The 26,998-nt window shown below is 49.4% G+C and overlaps 1 protein-coding gene across 4 annotated transcripts in view; it reads left to right on the top strand.

Moving 5' to 3' along the window:
* ARHGAP45 (Rho GTPase activating protein 45) overlaps window positions 1-26,998 on the top strand; it is a 45,065-nt gene that overhangs the window by 9,419 nt on the left and 8,648 nt on the right. For 2 of the 4 annotated variants that reach the window (XM_080988769.1, XM_080988768.1), the window contains exons 2-18: window positions 154-454; window positions 4,868-5,011; window positions 6,097-6,181; window positions 7,079-7,151; window positions 8,662-8,740; window positions 10,409-10,546; window positions 12,350-12,414; window positions 13,060-13,170; window positions 14,377-14,457; window positions 16,763-16,951; window positions 18,985-19,122; window positions 20,791-20,981; window positions 21,525-21,667; window positions 22,370-22,459; window positions 22,716-22,805; window positions 24,049-24,212; window positions 25,157-25,345. In XM_080988769.1, the coding sequence (XP_080844895.1) occupies window positions 154-454; window positions 4,868-5,011; window positions 6,097-6,181; window positions 7,079-7,151; window positions 8,662-8,740; window positions 10,409-10,546; window positions 12,350-12,414; window positions 13,060-13,170; window positions 14,377-14,457; window positions 16,763-16,951; window positions 18,985-19,122; window positions 20,791-20,981; window positions 21,525-21,667; window positions 22,370-22,459; window positions 22,716-22,805; window positions 24,049-24,212; window positions 25,157-25,345 (2,271 nt within the window). The remainder of the gene's footprint in view (window positions 1-153; window positions 455-4,867; window positions 5,012-6,096; window positions 6,182-7,078; window positions 7,152-8,661; window positions 8,741-10,408; window positions 10,547-12,349; window positions 12,415-13,059; window positions 13,171-14,376; window positions 14,458-16,762; window positions 16,952-18,984; window positions 19,123-20,790; window positions 20,982-21,524; window positions 21,668-22,369; window positions 22,460-22,715; window positions 22,806-24,048; window positions 24,213-25,156; window positions 25,346-26,998) is intronic. The other 2 variants (XM_080988770.1, XM_080988771.1) reach the window with 2 other exon arrangements.

The following is a 26,998-nucleotide window of genomic DNA, read 5'->3' on the forward strand; positions in this document are numbered from 1 at the left end:
AGTTGGTGGAGCCAAAGGCTCCGAGTTCTAGTCCCGCCCTGAGTGATCCGAGTGCCTATTGGTTCTTCCAATGAGTTCTGAACTTGGTGGAGCCAAAGGTTCTGAGTTCAAGTACTGCCCCGAGTGACCCGAATGCCTTCTCCTTCTTTCCAGGAGCTGCCGCGCCGCGATGGCCTGGACTCCTCGACCTCCTCCAGCCTGGCGGACCTCTCCGTGCCCACCCCGGCCGGCACCCTCAAGCGCCCCACTAGCCTCAGCCGCCACGCCAGCGCCGCAGGGTTCCCGCTCTCGCCGGCCGTCCCCCGGGGCCTGGGCAAAGCCGCCAAGGCGTACAGCCCCTGTGATGGCGGCGAGGGCAGCCTGATGGAGCCGGAGGAAATCTCCCAACTGCTGGCCGACGTGACCCGCTTGGCCGAGCCGCTGGAGAAGCTGCGGGATGTGGTTCTCCGGGAGGGTAAGTGGTCGGGGGCCGGATTGAGCTTTGATGCGGCCCTCAGCTCCTGGGGCCCTTTCTGTGCCCAACCGCAAATTGCCGTTTGTTTTGCGTTAATAATATAATAATAATAATAATTAATTTATTTATAAAGCTGTGCTGTATTGAGCATTTTCTGCCCCGAGAGGTCTCTAGCGTGACACTGTATCGCAATGCGGATGTTCTGCCGCTAGGTGTCGCTGTTGTAGTGGGACCCTAAATAAAAATATAATAGTAATAATTTATTATTTATACCCCACCCGTCTGGCTGGGCTTCCCCAGCCACTCTGGGCGGCTGCCAAGAAAACACTAAAACATTAAAAGCTTCCCTAAACAGGGCTGCCTTCAGATGTCTTCTAAAAGTCTGGTAGTTGTTTTTCTCTTTGACGTCTGTTGGGAGGGCGTTCCACAGGGAGGGCGCCACCACCGAGAAGGCCCTCTGCCTGGTTCCCTGTAACTTGGTTTCTCGCAATGAGGGAACCGCCAGAAGGCCCTCGGGAGATGGACCCCGGTGTCCGGGCTGGATGATGGGGGTGGAGACGCTCCTTCAGGGATACTGGGCCGTTTAGGGCTTTCAAAGTCGGCACCAACACTTTGAATTGTGCTCGGAAACGTCCTGGGAGCCAATGTAGGTCTTTCAAGACCGGTGTTATGTGGTCCCGGCGGCCTCTCCCAGTCCCCAGTCTGGCTGCCGCATTCTGGATTAGTTGTAGTTTCCGGGTCACCTTCAAAGGTAGCCCGACGTGGAGCGCATGGCAGTAGTCCAAGCGGGAGATAACCAGAGCATGCACCACTCTGGCCAGACAGTCTGCTGGCAGGTAGGGTCTCATCCTGCGTACCAGATGGAGCTGCCCTGGACACAGAACTGACCTGTGCCTCCATGGACAGCTGTGAGTCCAAAATGACTCCCAGGCTGCGCACCTGGTCCTTCAGAGGCACAGTGACCCCATTCAGGACCAGGGAGTCCTCCACACCAGCCCGCCCCCTGTCCCCCCAAAACAGTCCTTCTGTCTTGTCAGGATTCAACCTCAATCTGTTAGCCGCCATCCATCCTCCAACCGCCTCCAGACACTCACACAGGACCTTCACTGGTTCTGATTTGAAAGAGAGGTAGAGCTGGGTATCATCCGCATACTGGTGAACTCCCAGCCCAAACCCCCTGATGATCTCTGACCACTGGTCCTGTTAGCTAGGGATGATGGGAGTTGTAGTCCCAAAACATCTGGAGGGCCGAGTTTGGGGGTGCCTGCTCCAGATGTTTTAGAACTACAACTCCCATCACCCCTAGCTAACAGGACCAGTGGTCAGGGATGATGGGAACTGTAGTCTGAAACATCTGGAGGGCCGAAGGTTCGGGATGCCTGCTATATGGCAGTGGTGCCCAAACTTTTCTCAAAGAGGGCCACATTGGATGAAGTGAAGGGCCGCGAGGGCCGACCAAAGTTGTTGACCTTTATTTAGGATTGACGTTCTCAACCCCCTTTTTTTACGGTTTTACCCCACAGCGGTTGAGCTTTTTTAAAGCATTTTTACCCAGAAATAAACTGAGATGGGGGCCGGATTAGGCCCTCAAAACGGACTTTGGACGTGCCTGATTTAAATCAAATCCAGCCTGATGGGGAGGGAGTGGAACGGGTTCTGACGCATGATTTAAAGACATTATTATTATTATTATTATTATTATTACTTCCATATTGCCAATGAATGTTTCATTTCCTTCGGGGAAAAGGAGCGGCGCATGCGCCCGGTTTTGCAACCGCCAGCTGGGCACGGCCTCTGGGGACAGAGAGAGAGGCGGTTGCCACATCAGACGGTGGCAAGAGGGATGCGATATTTGCCGCTTCCTGCCTCTATTTTCATCCACCCGCCTTTCCTGTTTACGCCGAGCCCGCGGCAGCTGGCAGCGCCCTGATAAACCCTCCGCGGGCGTGCCTGGGTGCCCGTCGCCCTCCCCGCAATGTCCTCTGGCTCGCTTGAGCAATGGGCTTGCAGTCGCGCGAGGCCTGGGTTCGAAATCTGGCCCAGCCATGCAGTTGTGCGCCATCAGGCCCGCGAGATCCGGGTTCGAATTCCGACCCGGCCACAAAATTCGCCCTGGGTGGCCTTGGGGACGGGGCAGCCGCCACCTCTCTCGGCCGAACCGACCTCCCATGGTTATTGTGAGGGTCGCGCGCTTGCTAGGAGATGGGAGATCTGGGTTCGAGTCCCGACCGAGCCACAATGATCTCTTGGGGGGCAGTCGACTGCCTCTCTGCCTAATTGAGGGTCGTTGCAGGAGGGTTCGTTGAGGAGGGGGTGAACCATGCAGGGGAAAGGAAAAGGTGGAAATAATAAATGCTAAAAGTAATTAAAACTTATTGGGGGAAATTGACACCACCCGGGAAAAAAGCACGTTATTCAAAGCTGCGTACAAGACGGGAAATTTCACTAATATTCTGCTGAGTTGCCGTAAGGGTTTAGTTTAGTTTTAGTTTTAGTTTAGTTTAATTTTTAGTTTAGTTTAATTTTTAGTTTAGTTTTTAGTTTAGTTTAGTGTTTAGTTTAGTTTAGTGTTTAGTTTAGTTTTCAGTTTTGTTTTCAGTTTTGTTTAGTTTTTAGTTTAGTTTAGTTTAGTTTAGTTTTTATTTTGTTTTTATTGCAAACGGGTGCAAAACGTGCAGAACCGGAGTTTGAGAACTGGAGAAATTAGGAGCGAAAACCCAACGTTCACTCCTTCCTTCCCTGGGGATGAGAATGCCCAGAAACGATGATACAATCTGGGCGGGTGATGGTTTAGGGATGGGGGTCAGCGGTCAAGCGGGTTATCTCAAATGTCGCAAGAGGCGGTCACTTCCTTCTTTCCATCTTCCCTTCCTGAATGTAAACAGGAAGGGAAACATTCCAGAGAAGACCTTGGACAGAGAGAGGTTGCCAACTTACCGGGTTTGGGGGGGGAGGAACAGGGCTATGCTCCTCCCCAAAGAATTGTGGGAGCTGTAGTTTGGGGCGCAAGTTCTGCCCCAAAAGTTATGGGAGCTGTAGTTTCGGGCACTTGCTCTGCCCCAAAGAATTATGGGAGCTGTAGTTTGCTCTGCCCCCAAAGAATTGTGGGAACTGTAGTTTGGGGCGCTTGCTCTGCCCCAAAGAATTGTGGGAGCTGTAGTTTGGGGTGCATGCTCTGCCCCAAAGAATTATGGGAGCTGTAGTTTGCTCTGCCCCAAAGAATTGTGGGAGCTGTAGTATGGAGTGGTGACATGCTCTGCCCCAAATAATTATGGGAGCTGTAGTTTGGGGCACATGCTCTGCCCCAAAGAATTGTGGGAGCTGTAGTTTCGGGCGCTTGCTCTGCCCCCAAAGAATTGTGGGAGCTGTAGTTTGGGGTGCATGCTCTGCCCCAAAGAATTATGGGAGCTGTAGTTTGCTCTGCCCCAAAGAATTGTGGGAGCTGTAGTTTGGGGCGCATGCTCTGCCCCAAAGAATTGTGGGAGCTGTAGTTTCGGGCACATCCTCTGCCCCAAAGAATTATGGGAGCTGTAGTTTGCTCTGCCCCAAAGAATTGTGGGAACTGTAGTATGGGGCACATCCTCTGCCCGAAAGAGTTATGGGAGCTGTAGTTTGCCGTCTTGGCATCCCGTAAAAAGAATCTTGTGAAATGTAGTTTAAGCTGTGCTGCAAGTTGAAAAGGAAAGCCCTATTTTCCCCCAACACAGAGAACTACAATTCCCAGAGGTGGGGTTTTTTTTGGCAAGACGGATTGATTGTTAAACCGTTCTGGGTAATATAGCTTTCTGGGGGAATAGGGGGTCTTGCCAGTGAGCTTCACGGCAGAGCAGGGATCCTAATCTCCATAGCTCTAACCACTACACCGCCGCCTCCTCCCGAAGCAGCGGCTGGATTTCTGACCCTGTTTGAAAACGGCGCATCTCTCCTGCCCCGAGGGACAAATGATAACGAAATTGTGGGTTCTGGGACTTGTGGGGAGGGAGGCAAGGAGCCCAAGAGGCAGGTGAGAGGCAGAAACAAATATTGGAACTATAGAGCTGGGAAGGGACCCAAGGGTCATCTAGTCCAACCCCGAAATGCAGCTGCCTTAGATGGGTATCGAACCTGCAACCTTGCCATTATCAGCTCCACACTGTAGCCAGGGGGTCCGTTCTGGTTTTGTCCTTCTTGCCGAGTCCCTGCTGCCGCATCAGAGGGACGTCAGGCAGAAATTGAACAGGTGCGGCGCGTGCTACGATTGCACCGACGGGCCGCAAGCCGTTTGGGGGTCCGTTCTGGTTTCCTCCTTCTTGCCGAGTCCCGCAAAGTGGGCTGCTGCATCAGCGGGACGGCAGACAGAAATCCAACAGGCGCAGCGCATGCTACGATTGCACCGACGGGCCGTAACCGGCAGGTCTTCTCTCTCTTTTGCAGACGGGCTGGAGTCCCGCCGGGCGCTGGCCCACGAGAGCCTGGGGGACGCCTTGCGGATCCTGCGGCAGGTGGTCGCCAAATACCCTCTGCTCAACACGCTGGAGACGCTGACCGCGGCGGGGACGCTAATCTCCAAAGTCAAAGGTCAGTCACATGCTTTGCAAAATGACGCGCGGCTGACATTTCGCACTTCCCCAAAACTCTCCTTTATTTTCTAAAAAAACACCACCTCCGTAAATTTAATCCAAATCTGATATATGCTCTAGGACACTGCTATTTTCTGGGGATGAGACACAGGGGTGCACATACCCCTAAACATTTTGTGAATCTTTGTACAATGGTACCTTGGGTTAAGGACTTAATTCGTTCCAGAGGTCCGTATTTAACCTGAAACTGTTCTTAACCTGAAGCACCACTTTAGCTAATTGGGCCTCCCGCTGCTGCTGGAGCACGATTTCTGTTCTCATCCTGAAGCAAAGTTCTTAAACTGAAGCACTATTTCTGGGTTAGCGGAATCTGTAACCTGAAGTGTATGTAACCCGAGGTACCACTATAATTTTCCCCCCATTTACTGTATTTATTTTTCCCAATTTTTAACTATAAAATGGTGGTTTTCTTGAGCCTAAATGAGAGTACCCCTAAACATTTTTTAAAAGAAAAAAAAAGCACTGCATATTGTGGGACGCGGGTGGCGCTGTGGGTTAAACGACAGAGCCTAGGACTTGCCAATCAGAAGGTTGGCGGTTCAAATCCCCGCAATGACGGGGTGAGCTCCCGTTGCTCGGTCCCTGCTCCTGCCAACCTAGCAGTTCGAAAGCACGTCAAGGTGCAAGCAGATAAATAGGTACCGCTCCGGCGGGAAGGTAAACGGTGTTTCCGTGGGCTGCTCTGGTTCGCCAAAAGCGGCTTAGTCCTGCTGGCCACATGACCCGGAAGCTGTATGCCGGATCCCTCGGCCAATAAAGCGAGATGAGCGCTGCAACCCCAGAGTCGGCCACGACTGGATCTAATGGTCAGGGGTCCCTTACCTTTACCTTAGGGTAATATCACTAGATCAATTTTCGTAAGAATGTATGGGAGTATATTACATTTTTTTATTTCTTTTTTATATATGCATATTTGTTTTCTCACCCCCCCTCATTTCCCCTCCCCCCTGTGTATCACTTTATTCCTTTATCATTGCACTTCTTCAATGAATATATTAATAATAATAAAATAATAATCTGTAGGTTTCCATTACGAATCCAACATCGAAGCTGACAAACGAGAATTCGAAAAGGCATTGGAGATGATCGCCGTTTCCTTCAGCGGCACGTAAGCGGAGGACTTTTTTTTTGTGCTTTCCCTAAAGGCGCATTGCTTCCGGGTCATAGAATCAAAGGGGGCCCTTTAGAGGACATCCAGATCAACCCCCACTCAGGGGAGGAAAAATTGGGGTTAGAGGCGGCTGGGCAGCCTTTGCTTGAGGTTACAACAGCTTTTAAACCTCCAGTGATACCCAGGCCCACCCTAAACATTTTCCTGGGTATTTAGTGACTTTTGTTGGATGAAATCAGAAGGCGATTTTAGTCCCTGGGTACGATATTGATTTTTTTTGGGGGGGGGGGGGAGATGTTAAATTGCCGTATTTTTTGCTCTATAAGACGCACCAGACCACAAGACGCACCTAGTTTTTGGAGGAGGAAAACAAGAGAAAAAATATTCTGAATCACAGAAGCCAGAACAGCAAGAGGGATCGCTGCGCAGCGAAAGCAGCAATCCCTCTTGCTGTTCTGGCTTCTGGGATAGCTGCGCAGCCTGCATTCGCTCCATAAGAAGGGAAAAAGTGAGTCTCATAGAGCAAAAAATACGGTAACTCAAGGTGACGTTACCTGGAGATGATTTGGGGTTTGTGAATGAGGAGGAACAACCTGATTTTGGGATTTTGGGAAGAAGCGACTCAGCTACACAACTGCAAAAATAATGTGCATTTTCAGCGCCCTGTACAAACGAGACACTAGGTGGCAATGGCGAGCTAAGGGCAAATTCAATATATTTTTCGAAAAAGCATTTTTCCACGGCTTTTTTTACATGCACCTAGGTTCCACCCTGGTCTGTTGGGTAATGAATTAAGGCGAATGAACCACAGCGATTTGAGCAAAGTGCAAAATTAATGTGCTTGTTTTGTCCCTCGTTTTGCTTTATGAATGTGCTTTCTCTCCCCCGAAACAGGGTCTCTGAACTCCTCATGGGGGAAGTAGATAGCAGCACCCTTCTCTCCATCCCTCCTAGCGATCACAACCAGGTGAGGCTTCCCGGCTAATGAACGAATGACTCAAATCTTTATAGCTGAAAGCTAAAAGCCGTCACAATTGGCCACAATGCGTAGAATACAAAGAACTGGTTTGAAACTGAACCACAAGAACAGCAAAGCAAACATAAGGTAAAGGGACCCCTGACCATTAGGTCCAGTTGTGACTGACTCTGGGGTTGTGGCGCTCATCTCGCTTTACTGGCCGAGGGAGCCGGCGTACAGCTTCCGGGTCATGTGGCCAGCAGGACTAAGCCGCTTCTGGCGAACCAGAGCAGCGCACGGAAATGCCGTTTACCTTCCCGCCAGAGCGGTACCTATTTATCTACTTGCACTTTGAGGTGCTTTCGAACTGCTAGGTTGGCAGGAGCAGGGACCGAGCAACGGGAGCTCACCCCGTCATTGTGGGGATTCGAACTGCCGACCTTCTGATCGGCAAGTCCTAGGCTCTGTGGTTTAGACCACAGCACCACCTGCGCAAAAATCATGCCTGCATAAATTAAGGACTCCACATCTCACTCCTGGTAAAGGGACGCGGGTGGCGCTGTGGTCTAAACCCCTGAGCCTCTTGGGCTTGCCGATCGGAAGGTTGGGGATTCGAATCCCCGCGATGGGGTGAGCTCCCGTTGCTCGGTCCCAGCTCCTGCCAACCTAGGAGTTCGAAAGCACGCCAGTGCAACTAGATAAATAGGTACCGCTCCGGTGGGAAGGTATACGGCGTTTCCGTGCGCTCTGGTTTCCGTCACGGTGTCCCATTGCGCCAGAAGCTGTTTAGCCCTGCTGGCCACGTGACCTGAAAACTGTCTGTGGACAAACACTGGCTCCCTCGGCCTGAAAGCGAGATGAGCGCCGCAACCCCAGAGTCACCTTTGAGTGGACTTAACCATCCAGGTGTCCTTTACCTTTTTACCTTTTAAACGTCCGGAACGGATTAATCCGTTTTGCATGACTTTCTATGGGAAAGAACACCTTGGTTTCGGAACGCTTTGTTTTTGGAATGGAATTTCCGGAACGGATTAAGTTTGAGAACGTGCGAGAATTTCAAAAACAACCCCTGAAACAGCAATATGACATGGATTTTGCTATCTAACGAAATCACTGATCCGTAAAATGAAAGGAATAAACAATGTACTGCAGCCACATAATCAATCAGTAGCTGAACTGGGTTCCACACAGTCACAAAAACAAAACGAAAAAGAGCCACAAAAACAGAAATGCAAAATAAATAGCAAAAACAGACAGACCTCAGCATAACACTCAAATCGGAAACGCGACACTCAAAACGGAGCACATTTGGCTTCCAAAACAAGTTCGCAAACCAGAACACTTCCTTCCAGGTTTGCAGAGTTTGGGTTCTAAGTTGTTTGCGTTCCAAGGCGTTTGAGAACCAAGGAACCGCTGTAACACCCATATTGAGGATGTTCAGATAGGCGCGTGCATCTCTGACTTTCGCGTGGTTGGAAATTCCTCGCTCGTAGGACTAACGACATTTTCTCGCCCCCAGTCGATGGAAAATCTCTACGGGGGAATTCCTGGGCAAGGTGGCGAAGGGATCTCAGACGGCATGGAAGGTTTCACCTCGAGTAAGTGCGAGTCTCCATTGTGGCTTTCTGGCCTGCCTTTTTCACTAATGCACACCGATTTCACTAATGTTTGCGCATTGATGCAACCCCCCCACGAATGGGACCTTGATAGGGCCATAGATAATCGAACGTCAGGCTCCTTTTGTGAGCAATAGCACGCTGCCCCACCGTGCTAAAATGCCTGGAAACGAGAAAACAAGATCCCCTTCTGGGAAACTTGGAAGCAGGTCCTCCTAATCTAAACAGTACAGTATATTGAGACAACAACAACAAGAAGAATAACAACTACACACACATACCGCTGGGTTTTCCCAGCCACTCTGGGTGATTCCCAACAGAATATCAAAAACACGATAAAAGATAAAATATTAAAAGCTTCCCTAAACAGGGCTGCCTTCAGATGTCTTCTAAAAGTCAGGTAGTTGTTTATTTCCTTGACATCTGACGGGAGGGCGTTCCACAGGGAGGGCGCCACCACCGAGAAGGCCCTCTGCCTGGTTCCCTGCAACCTCACTTCTCGCAGGGAGGGAACCGCCAGAAGGCCCTCAGGAGATGGACCCAGGTGTCCGGGCTGGATGATGGGGGTGGAGACGCTCCTTCAGGGATACTGGGCCGTTTAGGGCTTTCAAGGTCAGCCCCAACACTTTGAATTGTGCTCGGAAACGTCCTGGGAGCCAATGTAGGTCTTTCAAGACCGGTGTTATATGGTCTCGGCGGCCGCTCCCAGTCACCAGTCTGGATGCCGCGTTCTGGATTAGTTGCAGTTTCCAGGTCACCTTCAAAGGTAGCCCCACGTAGAGCGCATGGCAGTAGTCCAAGCGGGAGACAAGCAGAGCATGCACTACTCTGGTGAGACAGTCCGCGGGCAGGGAGGGTCTCATCCTGCGTACCAGATGGAGCTGCCCTGGACACAGAATTGACCTGCACCTCCATAGATAGCTGTGAGTCCAAAATGACCCCCAGGCTGCGCAACTGGTCCTTCAGGGGCCAGATACAGCCGTGGTTGGAGGTTGCTGGAAGCAGACAGGATCTTTTGTGTGTTCTCGTGGAACCTCCAGCTCCCAAGCCAGTCTATCCAGATTCTTGGGTTCTTAGGGGCTCCTGCGAGAATATAGATGGATTTTTCGGAGCTAGCTGACCTGACTGGAAGAATCGGCGACCAGAAAGGAGTTTCAAGAGGACTGGAGGAAATTTAAGGACTTTTTGATTAAATATTGTAAAGTAAAAAATTAGAAATTACTTGAAAGAAACAAATAGGCCTTGGATTAAGTTATAATTAAATAACTGGGATTTAGAATATTAAGAAAAATGAATAAGGTGGATTATAATTGGAAATGGTTTTAGTTTAATAATGACATTGGAAAGCTGTTGCTTTCAACTACAAGGAAACTCAGAAGGGAGGGACTAGAGGAAGTCAGCTAAGATGTTTAGAAGGTTGGATTTGTGTAGAATTAAGTTTGTTGTCATTGTTTATTGTTCCTTTTTCTGTTCGTTGATGTGTTTTTCTTTTTTTCTGCTTTTGTGTGTCGTTCTGCTTTGCGGTTTTGGTTATAATTGTGGAAAATCTAATAAAATAATTACAAAAAAGAGAATATATGGGCTCGTGGCCTAGATCCTGCAGGCAACCCCTTCTTACATCTCATGCCTCTCTTCCCTTTCCCTCCCCAGTCCGTCTGTCGGCCGAAGAGGTGGACGTCCTCCTGCAAAGGTGCGAGGGAGGAGTCGAGGCGGCTCTACATTACGCCAAGAACGTCTCCAAGTATATGAAGGACCTGATGTATTACCTGGAGAAAAGGACCGCCCTAGGTGAGCAGGGCGAGGGAGGGAGGGAGGGAAGTGGCAGGGATCTCCTCCGCTCTGCTGTGGACAGTGCTGGATATTTACTACAGTGGTAGTTGTTGTTTAGTCGTTTAGTTGTGTCCGCCTCTTCGTGACCCCCTGGACCAGAGCACGCCAGGCCCTCCTGTCTTCCACTGCCTCCTGCAGTTTGGTCAAACTCATGCTGGTGGCTTCGAGAACACCATTCTTCGGCGATCAGCCTTCTTGATGGTCCAGCTCTCACTTCCATACATCACTACAGTGGTGCCTCGCAAGACGAAATTAATCCGTTCCGCGAGAGTCTTCGTCTAGCGGTTTTTTCGTCTTGCGAAGCAACCCTATTAGCGGCTTAACGGATTAGCGCTATTAGCGGTTTAGCGGCTATTAAAGGCTTAAAGGCTTAGGGGATTAGCTGCTAAAAGGCTATTAAAGGCTATTAAAGGCTTAGCAGATTAGATAAAGGGCGGGGAAAGCGAAAAAAAAATCTCTAGACTCGCAAGACATTTTCGTCTTGTGAAGCAAGCCCATAGGGAAATTCGTCCTGCGAAGCAACTCAAAAACGGAAAACCCTTTCGTCTAGCGGGTTTTCCGTCTTGCGAGGCATTCGTCTTGCGGGGCACCACTGTACTGGGAAAACCAGAGCTTTGACTACAGTGGTACCTTGGGTTAAGTACTTAATTTGTTCCGGAGGTCCGTTCTTAACCTGAAACTGTTCTTAACCTGAAGCACCACTTGAGCTAATGGGGCCACCTGCTGCCGCCAAAGCACGATTTCTGTTCTCATCCTGAAGCAAAGTTCTTAACCTGAAACTATTTCTGGGTTAGCGGAGTCTGTAAGCATATGTAACCTGAAGCGTATGTAGCCCGAGGTACCACTGTATAAGCTAAACAAGCTCTAGCTTAGGGCCCCAATCTCTTGGGGGCCCCCCAAAAATTAAAGGGAAAAAAACCCTGAATGCACATTTCAAAAATATAAGATAAAAAACAAATGAAATAAAACCTACATCCAGCAACAGTGCTTTGTGTTGTGTAGGCTCCTCTGATGTAAGTCAGTGGTGGCCAAACTTGGCTGTTTTGGGACTACAATTCCCATCAACCCTGACCACTGGTCCTGTTAGCTAGGGATGATGGGAGTTGTAGTCCCAAAACAGCTGGAGGGCCAAGTTTGGCCATCACGGATGTCAGTCATGGGCCCTGCCTGCTCCCTAAAATATCCCTGCTTTGCTCCTTTCTATATATAGGGTGCCTACATTATGCATGGACTGGTTGCAGGGCAACATGGGCAAATGGCTTGAGATACCTATGAGGTCCATCAATTGCCATATAGCATATATTCAACACAAAAACCAGCGACCATTTGTTGTTGACAAAGGACAGCTGGACATAGAAAGGGCCCCAATACCTTCAGGAGCTTGGGGCCTCATCAAACCTAAATCCGGCCCAAATCTTTTACATCTCCATTATGCCCAAAATTCATCATTAACCTACAAGTGTTATTCCAGTCCTGCTAATAGTTTTAACTGTTTGCAATGGTTTTTTTTTAAAGATAAATTATAAATTTCCCCCATTCCTTATTTTGATCTTCCTGATTTCTGATTCTCCCGGTCATTATTTGCCAATTTGGCACAATCCTTCAACTGAAAAATTATTTTAAAAGAATATTAGACTCCCAGGTCCTAGTCTGAAACAATAACCCAGGAAAGGGAAATCTAGAGTTTGCAAGAAAGGTTTGTTTTTTTAATGTACACTTTTATTTAAAAAAATACACTCTCTTTTCCCTCCCTCTGCCCAGAAATGGAGTTTGCCAAGGGACTTCAGAAGATGGTTAATTCCTGCAAACAGACCATCAGTCAGGAGGTAAGACCGTCATCCCATAATGCAGTTAGAGTGTAGCCCTTTCTGAATTTATTTATTTTTTATACCTGTTATCTCACCTTTCCTCCAAAGCCCAACCTTTTCTTTTGGGTGTGGGGGCCGGGGAAGCAGACTAGTTGCAACCGACAATTCCACGTTCTGAATTTACCCCAAGATACCATATTTTTCGCTCTATAGGACGCACTTTTCCCCCTCCAAAAATGAAGGGGAAATGTGTGTGCGTCCTATGGAGCGAATGCAGGCTAATTGGCTTCAGCTATAGCAACGCAAAGCCTCCGAAGCGCAGAGAGATGCTCTGAAAGGTGTTAAAATATGGTACAAAAATATCTTTATAGCGATTAGCATGAGCAGTTAAGGTGATTTTTTAAGATTTATAGCCGAACAATTATCCGTTTGCTTTAACTATGAATTCATCAACTGCCTAGCTCTAGTCTTTTCACATAAATAACTTCTACGATGCGAAGCGAAGCAAGATTTCTCTGTTTCGTTCGGTCAACACTGAGTAGAACTAAAGTTTTGGGGCAATTCTGTGACAACAGGGTCGAAGGGCCAGGTGTTTTGTCTGCTTTCTGGTCCAGTTCTTTTCGCTCCTTGCGCAAACTGACCCCCGTTTTTCCTGCTTCTCAGCCTTTCATGCCCTTTTTCTCCATCTACTCCCTGGCGCTGGAGCAAGACGCCGAGTTCGGTGTCAACTCTCAGCAAGCGGCCATCACCTTGCGGTCAGAAACGTTCCTGCAGGTAAGAGGGGAGCTGGTGGAAAGAGCACATTCCCTCTTCTTTCCGATGTGGCGGCAGTGATGGATTTACCTATCAGCTAACCTATCACAGAGCCTAGGGCTGCCGATCGGAAGGTCGGCGGTTCGAATCCCCGCAACTGGGTGAGCTCCCGTTGCTCGGTCCCTGCTCCTGCCCACCTAGCAGTTTGAAAGCACGTCAAAGTGCAAGTAGATAAATAGGTACCGCTCCGGCGGGAAGGTAAACGGTGTTTCCGTGCGCTGCTCTGGTTCTCCAGAAGCGGCTTAGTCCTGCTGGCCACACGACCCGGAAGCTGTACGCCAGCTCCCTCAGCCAATAAAGCGAGGTGAGCGCCGCAACCCAAGAGTCGGCCACAACTGGACCTAATGCTCAGGGGTCCCTTTACCTTTACCTTTAATGTTGTACTTGGCTGCTCAAGGGACGCGGATGGCGCTGTGGGTTAAACCACTGAGCCTAGGACTTGCCAATCAGAAGGTCGGCAGTTCAAATCCCTGCGATGGGGTGAGCTCCGGTTGCTCAGTCCCTGCTCCTGCCAACCTAGCAGTTCGAAAGCACGTCAAAGTGAAAGTAGGTAAATAGGTACACTCCGGCGGGAAGGTAAACGGCGTTTCCGTGCGCTGCTCTGGTTCTCCAGAAGCGGCTTCGTCATGCTGTCCACATGACCTGGAAGCTGTACGCCAGCTCCCTCGGCCAGTAAAGCGAGATGAGCGCCGCAACCCCAGAGTCGGCCACGACTGGACCCAATGGTCAGGGGTCCCTTTACCATTAATCAATCAATCAATCAATCAATCAGTAGCTGAACTGGGTTCCGCACAGTCACAAAAACAAATGAACCGAAAAAGCCTCAGAAATGAAAACGCAAAATAAATAACAACAAAAGCACCAAACGTAATCCGTTCTGGAAGTCCGTTTGACTTCTGAAATGTTCAGAAACCAAGGCACGGCTTCTGATTGGTGCAGGCGACCCGGAAACAATAGCCGACAGCCGCATTGGACGTTTGGCTTCCAGAAAATGCTCAAAAACCAGAACTTCTAGGTTTTCAGTGTTTGGGAACCAAGTCATTTGGGTACCAAGGCATTTGAGAACCAAGGTACCACAATATTGCAATGTTGAAAACCAGAAGTCGCCCAGTTACAGCCAAAGGACTTAGCCACTCCTCATCCCTCCCTGTTATTTTTCCTCTTCAGCCGTTGGCAACCCGGCGCCTTGAGCACGAAAAACGTCGGAAAGAGGTCAAGGAGCAATGGCACCGGGCTCAGCGGAAACTGGTGAGGATCTGGGGCTCAGGGGGCATTTAGCTGCGATTCCCCATTGCAGGGGGTTGCACATAGACCTTCCAACTCCAAATGCGTGGTGTCCGAGTTTTTATTTTTCCTTCTCCCTCCCCGATCCACTTTCCTTTAATGCTGTGTCCTCTTAAGCTCGCAACCCCTGTTCTTTGGATGAACCCAGGTGCTTTTAAACGGGCTGCGTGGGTAGGATGGCCCGAAACAAAAGTATGCATCAGTTCAAAATGCTGCAGACAGAATAGAAGAAAATAAATTCAAATCTGAGTGGCATTGAACAACGTTACCACTTTTCCCCACGATGGTGAGAAACCATTAGTGAGCAGTCTCCGGGTTCAGTCAGTTAACCTGATGCAAATTCACCTGACAGTTTCCTCGTTCAACCAACATTTTACCAACTTCTTAATAATAAGATTATTAATAATAATTTATTTATACCCCTCCCATCTGGCTGGGTTTCCCCAGGCACTCTGGGCAGCTCCAGATAGAATATTAAAAACTTGATAAAACATCAAACATTAAAAGCTTCCCTAAACAGGGCTGCCTCTAGATGTCTTCTAAAAGTCAGATAGTTGTTTATTTCCTTTACATCTATCGGGAGGGTGTTACACAGGGCGGGTTCCCTGTAACCTCGCTTCTTGCAGGGAGGGAGCCGCCAGAAGGCCCTTGGAGTTGGACCTCCGTGTCTGGGCTGGACGATGGGGGTGGAGACGCTCCTTCAGGTCTACTGGGCCGTTTAGGGCTTTCAAGGTCAGCACCAACCCTTTGAATTGTGCTCTGAAACGTCCTGGGAGCCAATGCAGGTCTTTCAGGACCAGTGTTATGTGGTCCCGCGGCCGCTCCCAGTCCCCAGTCCAGCTGCCGCAATCTGGATTAGTTGTAGTTTCCGGGTCACCTTCAAAGGTAGCCCCACGTAGAGCGCATGGCAGTAGTCCAAGCAGGAGATAACCAGAGCATGCACCCTAAATAGGGCTGCTTTCAGATATCCTCTAAAAGTCAGATAGTTGTTTATTTCCTTGACATCTGACGAGAGGGCGTTCCACAGGGCGGGTGCCACCACCGAGAAGGCCCTCTGCCTGGTTCCCTGCAACCTCGCTTCTCACAGGGAGGGAACCTCCAGAAGGCCCTCGGAGCTGGACCTCCGTGTCCGGGCTGGACGATGGGGGTGGAGACGCTCCTTCAAAGAATATCGCGGGGAGTTTTGCCGCAGGCCTTACTGAAATCAAGACCTACTACGTCTGTTGCGTTCCCCTGATCCACCAATCTCATAACTCTTACTGAAAACAAAACAAGATTTGTTTGGGATGGCATGTTTTTGAGAAACAAGGCTGTGTCAAAACAAAAAAACAAGACCAAAAAGTCTACATCTACAAATAAAACCATATCATCATTCTAATCTAGTCAGTACATACATATACACATATTGGCTTCCTTCCTTAGTTCTAAGACCTCAAAATTTTTACTCTTCCTGCATTGTTGTGTCTAATGTAGATTACTTCCATCTTTCTACTTTTTTACACCATTTTTCTTTTTCTTTAACCCTGTAAAGCATCCTTCATTACATACCGATATGCTTACTCCGTGACAATGTTTTTTCATATACCCTTTAGCGAATCCTCATTCTTTTAAGAATTTCCGATTGTCCCCTTATGAATGCCGTGAGTCTTGCCAGATTTCTATATTCTCAAAATTTAATTTGCCATTCTTTCATTGGTGGAATTTTTCTCCCTTTCCAGTTTTTTGCTATAAGCATCCTGGCAGCTGTCGTTGCATAAAGGAATACTTTCTTTTGATTGTCGGGAATATCGTTTGTGATTATACTTCCGGTTTTTTACTGAAAGATATTTCAAACATCTTCCCTTCTTTTTTTGTATGTTCTGTTTTTCTTTCTTGTTTGCATAGTATTATTTTGGATTCAATGTTTGTAATTTTTGTGATGATTTTGCATTGAAAATAAAATACCGTATTTTTTGCTCTATAAGACTCACTTTTTCCCTCCTAAAAAGTAAGGGGAAATGTGTGTGCGTCTTATGGAGCGAATGCACGCTGCACAGCTATCCCAGAAGCCAGAACAGCAAGAGGGATTGCTGCTTTCGCTGCGCAGCGATCCCTCTTGCTGTTCTGGCTTCTGAGATTCAGAATATTTTTTCTCGTTTTCCTCCTCCAAAAACTAGGTGCGTCTTGTGGTCTGGTGTGTCTTATGGAGCGAAAAATACGGTAGTTGAATTTTTTAAAAAGAGAGAGAAACAAGGCAGGGTCTTAACTGGTGTGCCCCCCCCCCCAATAGCAAGAGGCTGAGAGCAACCTCAGAAAAGCCCGCCAGATGTACATGCAGCGCTCGGAAGAGTCCGAAAAAGCCAAGCATGTGATGGTGAAGGCGGAAGAGGAGCAGCTGGGGTCCAGCGCAGGCAGCAGCACTGCAACCACTAAAGCCCTTGACAAGAAGAGGCGACTAGAGGAGGAAGCCAGGAACAAGGTGGGTCAGAAAGTGGGGAAGGGGGGGAAATGGACCCTTGAAATGCGGGTCCCAAATCTGTGCGGGAAAAACTGACGGGCAAAGGTCCAATTTCCTGTCCTTCAGAACCACAAAGACGGCAACCTGCGCTCCTTTTTTCTTTTATAGTAATAATAATTTTATTATTTCTACCCCGCCCATCTGGCTGGGCTTCCCCAGCCACTCTGGGCGGCTTCCAAGAAAATATTAAAATACTGTAATACGTCAAACATTAAAAGCTTCCCTAAACAGGGCTGCCTTCAGATGTCTTCTAACAGTCTGGTAGTTGTTGTTCTCTTTGACATCTGGTGGGAGGCCGTTCCACAGGGAGGGTGCCACCACCGAGAAGGCCCTCTGCCTGGTTCCTTGTAACCTCGCTTCTCAAAATGAGGGAACCGCCAGAAGGCCCTCGGCGCTGGACCTCTGTGTCCGGGTAGAACGATGGGGGTGGAGACGCTCCTTCAGGGAAACTGTGACGCCGTTTAGGGCTTTCAAGGTCAGCACCAACACTTTGAATTGTGCTCGGAAACGTCCTGGGAGCCAATGTAGGTCTTTCAAGACCAGTGTTATGTGGTCCCGGCAGCCACTCCCAGTCCCCAGTCTAGCTGCCGCATTCTGGATTAGTTGTAGTTTCCGGGTCACCTTCAAAGGTAGCCCCACATAGAGCGCATGGCAGTAGTCCAAGCGGGAGATAACCAGAGCATGCACCACTCTGGCGAGGCAGTCCGTGGGCACATAGCGTCTCAGCCTGCGTACCAGATGGAGCTGGTAAACAGCTGTCCTGGACACAGATTTTAAAGAAAAGTTTTCATTTATACTTTTCAAGTCTATGCATTTCATTAGTTAAACAATCAATTTGTCATTTCAAAACCTGACTTCCTTCCCCGCTCTTTCTGCGGTTCCTTAAAATTGTTTTTTAATACCCAAATTCGTTTCACCTGCTCATTTAATTATCTGCAGTAAATATATGCCCTTATGAAAACTGCAGCTTATTACGATAATCCTGCTAATGTTTTTACCCGTTTCCAATTTTTCTGTAAATATTCGATAAGCCATTTCCATTCTTTTATAAACAGTTTGTTATCTTGATTTCTTGTTGTTCTGGTAAGTTTCGCCATTTCTGCATATTCCGTTGGAAGGTGGGCTCTGCTGTTCTTAACTCAAAGCATTATACAGTGGTACCTTGGTTCTCAAACTTAATCCGTTCCAAAACCAAAGCGTTTCAAAACCAAGGCGTGCTTTCCCATAGAAAGCCATACAAAACGGATTAATCCGTTCCAGACTTTTAAAAACAACCCCTAAAACAGCAATTCAACATGGATTTTACTATCTAACGAGACCATTGATCCATAAAATGAAAGCAATAATCAATGTACTGTACTATAAAGTAGATAAGGCAGTATTGTAGATGATAAAAATAATGTTTTTAAAAATTCTTGCCTGCACTGATGATAGTCACTGTTTGGATGAGGGGCTTTTATCCATTTCCGCAGTCACACAATCAATCAGTCAAGTAGCTGAACTGGGTTCCACAGTCACAAAAACAAATGAAACGAAAAACCCTCAAAAACAAAAACGCAAAATAAAGAGCAAAAACAAAAGCGCCAAACTTAATCCATTCCAGAAGTCCGTTTGACTTCTGAAATGTTCGGAAACCAAGGCGCGGCTTCTGATTGGCGCAGGCGCCCCGGAAACAATATCCAACAGCCGCATCGGACGTTCGGCTTCCAAAACTCCTTAAAAAACCGGAACACTTCCGGGTTTTCGGAGTTTGAGAACCAAGGCGTTGTTTGAGAACCAAGGCATTGTTTGAGAACCAAGGCGTTGTTTGAGAACCAAGGCATTGTTTGAGAACCAAGGTACCACTGTATGTTTTCCTCATAGCGGACTGGCACCAGAAGCTTAAATCCTTAGGGTCGCGCCTTTTTTCTTGCGCTGAAATAACAGGGGGCTCCTGTCCTCGCTGCCCATCCCTTGCCTCTCTTGGCGACACTAACTCTCCTTGCCTGCTCCAGGCCGACGAGGCGATGGCGACTTACCGGACGTGCATCGCCGACGCCAACACGCAGAAACAGGAGCTGGAGGACACAAAAGTGACCGCCCTGCGGCAGCTCCACGAGGTGGTCAAACAGAGCGACCAGATCATCAAATCGGTGGGTCTCTCGAGTGCTTCCGAACATCTCTTTGCCACCACGAGGCTAACAACTTGCTTTTCGTTTAAACGGCAAGCAAGACGCGTCCGTGCCCAACTTTGGTCGCACTGTGAGCCTTGGCCTCCTCCAGGTTAAACAAGCATTTTGTCCAGAATATAGAGATCATTGGTTCTTGCAACCACCGATAAAAACTTCACCACTGCCAATGTTCTAGCATTTGTCCGGTCTTCCAATAGGAACCTGACATAGTGAGCCTCCGATTTTCCTGGAAAAGGTACCTGCAAGGGTAGTATCAGTTCAGCCCTGGCTTGCTCGTATTTTGCACAATGCAACAAAATATGTTTTATGGAATCGATGTCTTGAGCACACGAGCAAAGTCTGTCCTGGGAGGGAACTCCTCTCAACACTGCAGAAGGAAAGACGTTTAGTCTGGCTTTGGTGAAAAGCCTTCGGTAGTTTGGTACTGTCAGGTTTTTAATGTAAGGTGTTAACTTAAAGACATGCCCATATTGTACTCCTACTGCCAGCGGACTACAGACTGCGTGTGATCGAGATCGCAAGTCACTGTGTGCATTATCCCATAATCTTTGCTTTAACGTCTTTTGGGCGCCTTCATAACCCAGGTAATACAGTTGGGGGGGGGGGTGACAGACCAATAGAGGTGGCTTTTTTAGCCATGGTTTTCTGCCATTTGCTGGTCAGGTGTTGGTACAAACCCTTCCCTAGATCAAACACTGAAATCCTGAGCCAATGTTTTAGGGCAGCCCACCACGCTTTAGTTGAAATTGGGCATTCACCAGCTTCTAACAGAAGTATGGAGTTGGGGACACAGTTGGGTATATTATATATATATATATATGTCAAGGCTGCCTTGACAATATATATGTTCTTGAAGCTACCAGCATGAGTTTGATCAAACTGCGGGAGGCAGTGGAGGACAGAAGTGCCTGGCGTGCTCTGGTCCATGGGGTCACGAAGAGTCGGACACGACTAAACGACTCAACAACAACATATATATACACACACACACACACACACACACACACCGTATTTTTCGCCCTATAGGACGCACTTTTTCCCCTCCAAAAATGAAGGGGAAGTGTGTGCGCGTCCTATGGGGCGAATGCAGGCTTTTGCTGAAGCCTGGAGAGCGAGAGGCGTTGATGATGTCCCTTAAATTTCCCGGGTTTCAAAGGAAGCAGCTCCTCTCCCTCCCTCCCTGCCGGCCAGGGAGGAGGGAGGCTCCTACTGTGTTGCTTGGCTGCTCGCCCAATAAGGAGTCTAAGAACGACTGGGGGGTGGAGCTTGCATGCCTTGTGCCGATCAAATCGGCCGCGTTGCCTAGGGACTCGCCTTTGCTCAGCGCTTCCCAGCGGAGAGGTGACGGTGGTTTTCCTTCCTGCATCCCCTTTGCCGGGTTGCTGCGCTGTGGGAACCACCGCTTGAGGCTTCGCTTGGCTGCTGGCTGGGCTTTCTGCCTTTGGCTCGGAGGGGCTCAGAAGTCGAACATACCTGTGCTTGGAAAATCCCTTATTTTGGCTGCTGATCCCTTATTCCCGAGGCTGCTGGTCCTTTATTTTCAAATCTGTAAGTTGACAGCTATGATCAGACCTCCTGCTGCCTTTCCTCTGACGTGTGTCCCCTGCTTTTTCCGTCCGCAATCTCCAGGCCACCATCTCCTTCTTCCAAACCATGCACATGCAGACAGCCCCTCTGCCCGTCTACTTCCAGACGCTGTGCGAGAGCAGCAAACTCTACGACCCTGGGCAGCAGTACGCCTCACACGTCAAGCAGCTGCAGCGGGGAGACGAGCCCGAGACCCAGTACGACTTCGAGCCCTACGTCTCCAACAACAGCTGGTTGGTGCTCCCGGATTCGAATTCTGCCCCTACCCCCTTTCCAGTTCCCGAGGGAAGGCGCTCAGGGAAGGTCAGAGGCAGAACAACTGCTCTGCGTGTAGAAGGCAACAGGTTCAAACCCTCATGGAGTTTCTGGGAAGGTTAGATGGAACGCGAGACTCTTGACCTCAAGGTCGTGGGTTCGAACCCCATTTTGCGCAAAAAAAATTCTAGCCTTGCAGGGGGTCAAACTGGATGACCTCCAAGGTCCCCTTCCAACTCTACAGTTCTGATTTTAAAGTACTGAGCGAGTGTTCTGCTACAACAGGGAACCTGACTTGCATTGCCAAGCTTTGCAGCTGCAGTATTTTATTATTAATTATTATTATTATTATTATTAATTGCTTACACATGACCCATCTGTCTGGGTTTCCCCAGCCACTCTGGGCTGCTCCAGACAGAATATTAAAAACATAATAAAACATCAGACATTAAAAACTTCCCTAAACAGGGCTGCCTTCAGATGTCTTCTAAGATTCAGATAGTTGTTTATTTCCCCCACAGGTCTCCTCTGGCCCGGGCGAGAAAAAGCAGTTTCACCACCGGCGATTTACCAGCAGCGAGCGGATCTGAAGTGTCCGGCAAAGAGGCGGCGGCTTCAGAGGGCGAGGGAGCGCAGAGCCGGCCGGCCAACCCCGAGCGACGAGGTGAGTCTTCTTTCGCACTCGCAGCCCTCGATAAAAGCTGCACACACACACACCTCAATTTTGGCAGTCAGGACAAATTCGGCAAGATTGCAACTTGTGCAAAAAAAACGCTTAAAAGAGCTTCCATGGCGGCAGGCAGTCTACCGCCTTTTGCAACACCTGCAGGGAGCAAATGGCAAGCAAGGAATCCTAAATCTTCAGAGGCATTTCCGAGTAACCTAAGGAATAAAATACCGTATTTTTCGCTCTATAAGATGCACCAGACCACAAGACGCACCTAGTTTTTGGAGGAGGAAAACAAGGGAAAAAATATTCTGAATCTCAGAAGCCAGAACAGCAAGAGGGATCGCTGCGCAGCGAAAGCAGCAATCCCTCTTGCTGTTCTGGCTTCTGGGATAGCTGCGCAGCCTGCATTCGCTCCATAAGACGCACACACATTTCCCCTTACTTTTTAGGAGGGGAAAAGTGAGTCTTAAAGAGCAAAAAATACGATATTTGAAAAATTAATTTAGGCAATAATTAAAACACTTGGGTAAAGATATATACATATCTATGAAAACAATTCTATACACATATGTTATATATAAAATGCACACCTTTCCAATTCCTGAAAGGGACAGTCTCGCAAAGGCAGGGAATTTCGCCACGCCCAAACTCAAAACGACCCGGTAACAAAACCTTGCCCTGTAATTGGCTCCTCAGGTGGGCGGGGCCACCAGCTGCACAAATCGTGGCCGACGGCTATTGCGGAGACAAAGGGCAGCCTCGAATCCGGTCCCACCGCGAGTTCAGGTAGAGTCACAAAGACTTGGCCGGGACCCCGTGGGGTCATCCATCCCAACCCCCCGGCGATGCAGGAACCCTGGCCCACAAGTTGGGTGGTCTTGAACCACCCACCTCCCTGGCTATTGGGAATCTCTGTAGGCCATGCCCCTTCTCCCCAGACCCCGCCCCTTCTTTGCGCCCGGGTGGGACATAAAGAGAGCCGGGTGCGAATGTGCTTTGGCTTTGATCTCCCCTCCTGACATCAGGTTTCCTTCTCGGGTAGGTGGGTTCCCCCAGAAGTCCCAGTCGGTGCCAAGTAACGGGACGTCTCCCGGCGACGAGTCGGATGGGAATTCGCCTTCCTTTGAGCAAAGTACGTTCTGGGGGGCAGAAGTGCAGCCCGTTGTTAGCCGAGGGGTGGGGTAGGGGGTCCGGCGTGGAAGGGGGCAAAGAAGATACCCGGTAGTCCTGAGGACAAGAGACACAGTAGCATGGAATACGGGATTGCAGGGGGCAGGGATTGCCTGCTAGCGGCAGAATATGTACAATACAACAGAGCCTTTGTACTTGGGGCCCACTGCAACAGCGACACCTAGCGGCAGATTGTATGCATTACAATACAGTGTCACGTTAGCGACCTCTAGGGGCAGAATGTACACAATACAACACAGCCTTTGTATTTGGGGTGAAACTGCAAACGAAAACGCAAAATAGCAAAAACAAAAGCGCCAAACTTAATCCGTTCCGGAGGTCCGTTTGACTTCTGAAATGTTTGAAAATCGAGGCGCAGCTTCTGATTGGCGAAGGCGCCCCAGAAACAATAGCCGAGTCAGACGTTCGGCTTCTGAAAAACGTTAGAAAACCACTTACTTCCGGGGTTTTGGCGTTTGGGAACCAAGGCATTTGAGAACCAAGGTACCACTGTATTTACATTCCAGTAGTTCGAATTGCTCTCGTTTGCACCTTGAAAGCAGGACTTTTGGGGCAGCGAAACCAGCTGTGCTGCTCCCGAGGGTTAACCGTGCGGCAAGGTCCGAGTCCAGTCCGAGAGTGTGGTATGGAGGCTGTCCGTCAAAGCTGAAGCTGGGTCCAAGGCAGGGATTTGGGTGAGATCAGGAACTCTGGCAGAAGAGCAGGACAGGGTTCAGGCAGGAACAGGCTACCAACAATGTTGCTCCCGCAACTTGGGACTGGGGCTGGCTTGCTTTTATCTGCCCCGAGGCATAGGGCGGCCCCGATCCTCAGGTGACTCGCCTCTCCTGGCCTGGAGGCGAGCACTCCTCCTGCGGGAACTTAGTTCCCTCCGCCTCTCTGCCCTGAGCCTCTGCAGCTCAGGAGAGGCTGGAGGGTTACTGGACCCAGAGGCAACCTCAGCTTCCTCTGCCGGGGCTGAGAGTGGAGCACCTGCAGGCAATGGGTCCTCCATCCCCTCAGGAGCCAGAGCAGACTCACCTGAGGACCCAGCACAGGTGAGGACCCTTCAGGCTCAGGCCCCAGCCCCGGCTCAGCTGGTTTTGGAGGCGGGGACTCCTGTGCAGGCTGGGATTCCTCAGGTTCAGCCTCCGAGTCCGAATCCCAGGCCGTCACACCGGCCCTTTCCCCTCCCCGATTCCCAGGTATCGACGACATGACCCCGGAGATCTCGACGCCCACCGGCCCTTTCCGCCACATGGGCTTATCCAAAGCTGCGCAGACCCATCGTCTGAGGAAGCTGCGGACCCCTTCGAAATGCAGGGAGTGCAACAGCTACGTTTATTTCCAAGGAGCCGAGTGCGAGGAGGTAGGAAGCGTGCAAATTCCCAAATTGAAGGGGGGTTGGGTTGGTTGACCTTTGGGGAAAACCCTCCTTCCAACTCTACGATTCTATGATTCCATTTTGAGTGGGGGGATCCCCACTCCGAGGGCCACATGCCCCCCCCCCCCCCGAGAGCCGCTCGCAGAAAGTGGAGCAAGAGATGAAAACGTCACCTTGCTCATGCATCTAAAACAAGGGTCAGCAACCTTTGTCAGCCATGGGCCGGTCCACCGTCCCTCAGACCTTGGTGGGGGGCCGGACTATATTTTGAAAAAATAATGAACGAATTCCTATGCCCCACAAGTAACCCAGAGATGCATTTTAAATAAAAGGGCACATTCTACTCATGTAAAAACACACTTGATTCCCGGACCGTCTGCGGGCCAGATTGAGAAGGCGATTGGGCCGGATCCAGCTCCCAGGCCTTAAGTTGCCTAAGGTAAAGGTAAAGGGGACCCCTGACCATTAGGTCCAGTCGTGGCCGACTCTGGGGTTGCAGTGCTCATCTCGCTTTATTGGCCGAGGGAGCCGGCGTACAGCTTCCGGGTCATGTGGCCAGCAGGACTAAGCCGCTTCTGGCAAACCAGAGCAGCGCACGGAAACGCCGTTTACCTTCCCGCCGGAACGGTACCTATTTATCTACTTGCACTGGTGTGCTTTCGAACTGCTAGGTTGGCAGGAGCAGGGACCGAGCAACGGGAGCTCACCCCGTCATTGCAGGGATTCAAACCGCCGACCTTCCGATCGGCAAGTCCTAAGCTCTGTGGCTGAACCCACAGCGCCACCCCCGTCCCTTAAGTTGCCTACCCCTAGTCTAAAAGCAGCCGGGGGGGGTGCAGGGCAAGCAGCGCCACCCGGTGGCCCTTTGTAGAACTGGGGGCACCCTCTACTCACGTTGCTGGTTTTTTCCCTGCCTCCGTCGCCCGCAGTGCTACCTCGCCTGCCACAAAAAGTGCCTGGAGACACTGGCCATTCAATGCGGACACAAGAAGCTCCAGGGGAAATTGCAGCTGTTCGGAAGGGACTTTGCCCAGCAGAGTCGCCTCAGTTCCGACGGGGTTCCTTTCATCGTGAAGAAGTGTATCTGCGAGATCGAGAGGCGGGCGATGAAGACCAAGGTGAGCAGTGTGGATAAAAGAAACCCCATTCAGATTTTATCTTGGTTGTGGTCAGGGCTGTCTTAAGCATACCCGGCGCCGTGGGGCAAAGATCCTACCGGCACCGCCCCCCTCCCAGAGTTGCTGATCTTTTTTAAGGAGGGTGACACGCCCAGCTTTGCAGGGCTGGAGGAGGCGGGCATAATAATAATAATAATAATAATAATAATGTTGTTTAGTTGTTTAGTCGTGTCCGACTCTTCGTGACCCGCTGGACCAGAGCACGCCAGGCCTTCCTGTCTCTTTGTCCATGGAGTTTTCTTGGCAGGGATACTGGAGTGGCTTGCCGGTTCCTGCTCCAATAATAATAATAATAATAATGTTGTTTAGTTGTTTAGTCGTGTCCGACTCTTTGTGACCCCCTGGACCAGAGCACACCAGGCACTCCTGTCTCTTTGTCCATGGAGTTTTCTTGGCAGGGATACTGGAGTGGCTTGCCGGTTCCTGCTCCAATAATAATAATAATAATAATAATGTTGTTTAGTTGTGTCCGACTCTTTGTGACCCCCTGGACCAGAGCACACCAGGCACTCCTGTCTCTTTGTCCATGGAGTTTTCTTGGCAGGGATACTGGAGTGGCTTGCCGGTTCCTGCTCCAATAATAATAATAATAATAATAATAATAATGTTGTTTAGTTGTTTAGTCGTGTCCGACTCTTCGTGACCCCCTGGACCAGAGCACGCCAGGCCTTCCTGTCTCTTTGTCCATGGAGTTTTCTTGGCAGGGATACTGGAGTGGCTTGCCGGTTCCTGCTCCAATAATAATAATAATAATAATAATAATGTTGTTTAGTTGTTTAGTCGTGTCCGACTCTTTGTGACCCCCTGGACCAGAGCACACCAGGCACTCCTGTCTCTTTGTCCATGGAGTTTTCTTGGCAGGGATACTGGAGTGGCTTGCCGGTTCCTGCTCCAATAATAATAATAATAATAATAATAATAATGTTGTTTAGTTGTTTAGTCGTGTCCGACTCTTTGTGACCCCCTGGACCAGAGCACACCAGGCACTCCTGTCTCTTTGTCCATGGAGTTTTCTTGGCAGGGATACTGGAATGGCTTGCCGGTTCCTGCTCCAATAATAATAATAATAATAATAATAATGTTGTTTAGTTGTTTAGTCGTGTCCGACTCTTCGTGACCCCCTGGACCAGAGCACACCAGGCACTCCTGTCTCTTTGTCCATGGAGTTTTCTTGGCAGGGATACTGGAGTGGCTTGCCGGTTCCTGCTCCAATAATAATAATAATAATAATAATAATAATAATGTTTAGTTGTTTAGTCGTGTCCGACTCTTCGTGACCCCCTGGACCAGAGCACGCCAGGCCTTCCTGTCTCTTTGTCCATGGAGTTTTCTTGGCAGGGATACTGGAGTGGCTTGCCGGTTCCTGCTCCAATAATAATAATAATTAATAATAATAATAATAATAATTTATTATTTATACCCCGCCCATCTGGCTGAGTATCCCCAGCCACTCTGGGCAGCTCCCAATCGAGTGTTTCAGTTCTTTCAGATGATATTATCCTGTCAGTAAAGGTAAAGGTAATTTTTCCAAAATTTTAAACAAACACAGACATACATCTTAACTGTACTTGATCCAATCTTAGTAACATTGTT

This window comes from Podarcis pityusensis (assembly GCF_964106645.2).
Source record: "Podarcis pityusensis genome assembly, chromosome: 18".
NCBI classification, from domain to species: Eukaryota; Metazoa; Chordata; class Lepidosauria; order Squamata; family Lacertidae; genus Podarcis; species Podarcis pityusensis.